Source organism: Crocuta crocuta, unplaced genomic scaffold, assembly GCF_008692635.1.
Source record: "Crocuta crocuta isolate KB4526 unplaced genomic scaffold, BGI_CrCroc_1.0 scaffold443, whole genome shotgun sequence".
Taxonomy (NCBI): Eukaryota; Metazoa; Chordata; class Mammalia; order Carnivora; family Hyaenidae; genus Crocuta; species Crocuta crocuta.
In genome coordinates, this window is record NW_027529446.1 from 1,417,795 (window position 1) to 1,420,721 (window position 2,927).

Here is a 2,927-nt window from a genome sequence, read left to right on the forward strand (position 1 = left end):
CAGGAGCACGCCATGGGCCAGGCCCAGCCTGGGGAGCTCTGGATCTGGGTTTTGGGATCTCGTAAGCGTGGCTCCAGGTGGGGTTTTGGAGCGGCTGGAAGATCAGAGTCTGGTGCGCACACACGGCGTGTGGGTCCACTTGGGAGCGAGCGGGTTCGGTTTGTTGGCAGTCAGAGGTGGCGCGAACCGTACAGTCTGTCCCCCTCAGCACGGCTGCCATCGGTGCCAGGTCATTCTCAGGGGCCGCTGATTGGCGTACCCTGCCCGCTCGATGCTAGGAGCCGCCCCCCCATCTGGTCAGGACCACCACAGATTTCCCCAGATGCTGCCGCTGTCCCCCCGGCTGTCGAGAAATACGGAGTTTGTCCCACTCTGGAGAGGGCCCCTAGGCTGTCGTCAGAATGGATGCCCGAGATCACAGGGCATGTCACTTGCGGGGCCACCAGCTGCTGCCAGCCCCCACCGTGCAGCCAGGCCCACTGACCCCCCTCCCCCCCAGTGGTGGGCGGCTAGCCTTCCCATGTCCCACAGGCTGTGACAGCGAACGTTCGCAGCCTCGCTCTCTGGCTTCACGTGCGTGGTGGTGCATTTCGCGTGACCGTGCTGGAGCGCGTTCATCCAGCAGGCACCCGGCGCCCGCCCTGCTCACCGGGTCTTGAACCTTCCATGTGCTTTTCCCGCTGCAGGGGAGTTACCTGGCGCACACGCAGGGGAAGAAGCATCAGACCAACTTGTGAGTCCCGGGCCCGCTTCCACTGCCCAGTGTCCAGCCCCTCGGGGAGCCCGGCCACGGGGTCTCCAGGGCCTCAGGGCCGAGCAGAGGGTGGAGCCAGGAGAGGCGGGGGGTGCTCTCTCCCCAGTGGTCAGGCTGACCTTGCTGGAGTGTGGGCTTCTGTGACATGGGGGGAGGTGAGGGTTCTCAGGAGACCCCCTAGTGAGGGGCAGTGGGAAACGTGATGGGGACAGAGGTGCCCTGAGCCCGGCCTGGCCCCACGGCATGGGAACCCTGGGACCCCCACCCCCGCGCCCCTGGCCTCTCAGACTCCAAGGTCGCTGTGGCGGTTGGACAGCTCCCAGCACCTGGGCCTGTGGCCTTGGCGGCCTGTGTGGAGGGGCCACAGCGCCGTCTCTGTCCCGCCCACAGGGCCCGGCGAGCCGCCAAGGAGGCCAAAGAGGCCCCCGCCCAGCCGGCGCCAGAGAAGGTCAAGGTGGAGGTGAAGAAGTTTGTGAAGATCGGCCGCCCGGGCTACAAAGGTAATTCTGTCGGGAGCATTCTGGCCCGCAGCCAGGACTGGACGTGACCCCCCAGCCCCGTCCTTGGGCCACACAGAAACTGCGGTCTCTGGCCCTTTGCCGCTGCCCAGCTGCTCCCCAGCAGAAGGACCAGGCTGGGACCGGCGGCCCGCTGGTGCCCTGGCTTCCCCTTTCCTGTGAACTTTCTCAAACAGCCGTATCTTGGGGTCGTGGCTCCTCTGGCCCCGTGTCCCAGTGTTTTGGGAGCTGGTCATTCTTTGCTATGCTCTTGGGGAGCATGAGTGACCATGGAGGGGGTGGTCCCTTTCCTTGACCTTGGGACAGGGTGTTGATGCTTCAGCCTGAAAGAGAGGAGGGTTCGTGTAAGAAACCACTCAGTGGAACCGATGGCAGAGGGGAGGGGTCTTGAATCACCTGCCAGAAAGTAGATCAAGGGGCTCCTAGGGGACTGTGCTCCTGGGAGTTAAGGAAAAAGTTACCAGGCAGGATACCTCAGTGCAAAGGCCCTGGGGCAGGTTTGCTTGATAAGCTAGGGCTGGGGTGACAGGTGTGGGGGCAGAGGACAGCCACCAATTGCCCTTTGGCCATGGTAGGCCATCTGGTCTCTGTCCCAAGTGTAGGGGGGAGACGCTGGAGGGTGTGAGGGGAGCGCAGCACGCCCCAGAGCCGTATGGAGAGTGGTCTGCAAGCGGGAACGGGGCCACTGGAGGCTGGGCTGCAGAACGGAGGACGTCCTCCCAGAAGCAGGGGCCCAGACCTCCCCCACTTACCGCACGTGCGCAGCATGCCCCCTCTTCAGCTTCCGCTCGGTGCGTCCCGGGCCTCAAGGTGAGGGCCCCAGGGCCCACTGTGCTGCCCACACATACCCCTGACCGTGCGATTGCAGGCAGGGGCCTACGGCGAGCTCTGGTACCCCAGCCAGACGGCGTGGCCAAGCGTCCTGCCCTCCCGTGCCCGGGCGGCGTTAGTCCACACCCGCGGCCCCTTAGCCTCGGGGAGCACGCACTTTCCTGGGCCTGAGACCCTCGTGTGTTGCAGTGACCAAGCAGAGGGACACGGAGATGGGCCAGCAGAGCCTCCTCTTCCAGGTAAGGGGAAGCCTGGAGCCCGATGGGAGGGGGAGATGCCCTCGAACAGCAGCGCTGCCACCTTCTCTGTCCCCACAGATCGACTACCCTGAGATCGCTGAGGGCATCATGCCCCGCCACCGCTTCATGTCCGCCTACGAGCAACGGATCGAGCCTCCGGACCGGCGCTGGCAGTACCTCCTGATGGCTGCCGAGCCCTACGAAACCATCGCCTTCAAGGTAGAGGCCGCAGGTGCCCCCCCAGCAGGTGTTCCCCGGTGGGTCCCGGCCTCTGGAAGACCAGGGAAGGGTGTGAAGTGAGGGTTGGCGGCTGGGTGTCCAGAGGTGGGTGTCCACCAAAGGGCAGAGACCCTGACGTGGCCCCGGCGGGAAGATGCCCTGTGGCCAGGCTGTTTGGGGCTCCGCCACCCCAGATCCATCGTGGTGATATCACGGTGGTCCTCAGGGCCCCTCTCTGCCCCCCTCCCCACACAGGTGCCGAGCAGGGAGATCGATAAGGCCGAGGGCAAGTTCTGGACTCACTGGAATCGGGAAACCAAGCAGGTGAGTGAGCCGGTCTGGATCCGGCACTCTGGGGGCCCCGCT

At 65.2% G+C, this 2,927-nt stretch overlaps 1 protein-coding gene across 1 annotated transcript in view; it reads left to right on the top strand.

Annotated features, from left to right (window-relative positions):
• SF3A2 (splicing factor 3a subunit 2) overlaps positions 1-2,927 on the top strand; it is an 8,173-nt gene that overhangs the window by 4,093 nt on the left and 1,153 nt on the right. The window contains exons 5-9 of the mRNA XM_077760614.1: positions 687-733; positions 1,145-1,254; positions 2,293-2,342; positions 2,421-2,561; positions 2,817-2,897. Of these exons, the coding sequence (XP_077616740.1) occupies positions 687-733; positions 1,145-1,254; positions 2,293-2,342; positions 2,421-2,561; positions 2,817-2,897 (429 nt within the window). The remainder of the gene's footprint in view (positions 1-686; positions 734-1,144; positions 1,255-2,292; positions 2,343-2,420; positions 2,562-2,816; positions 2,898-2,927) is intronic.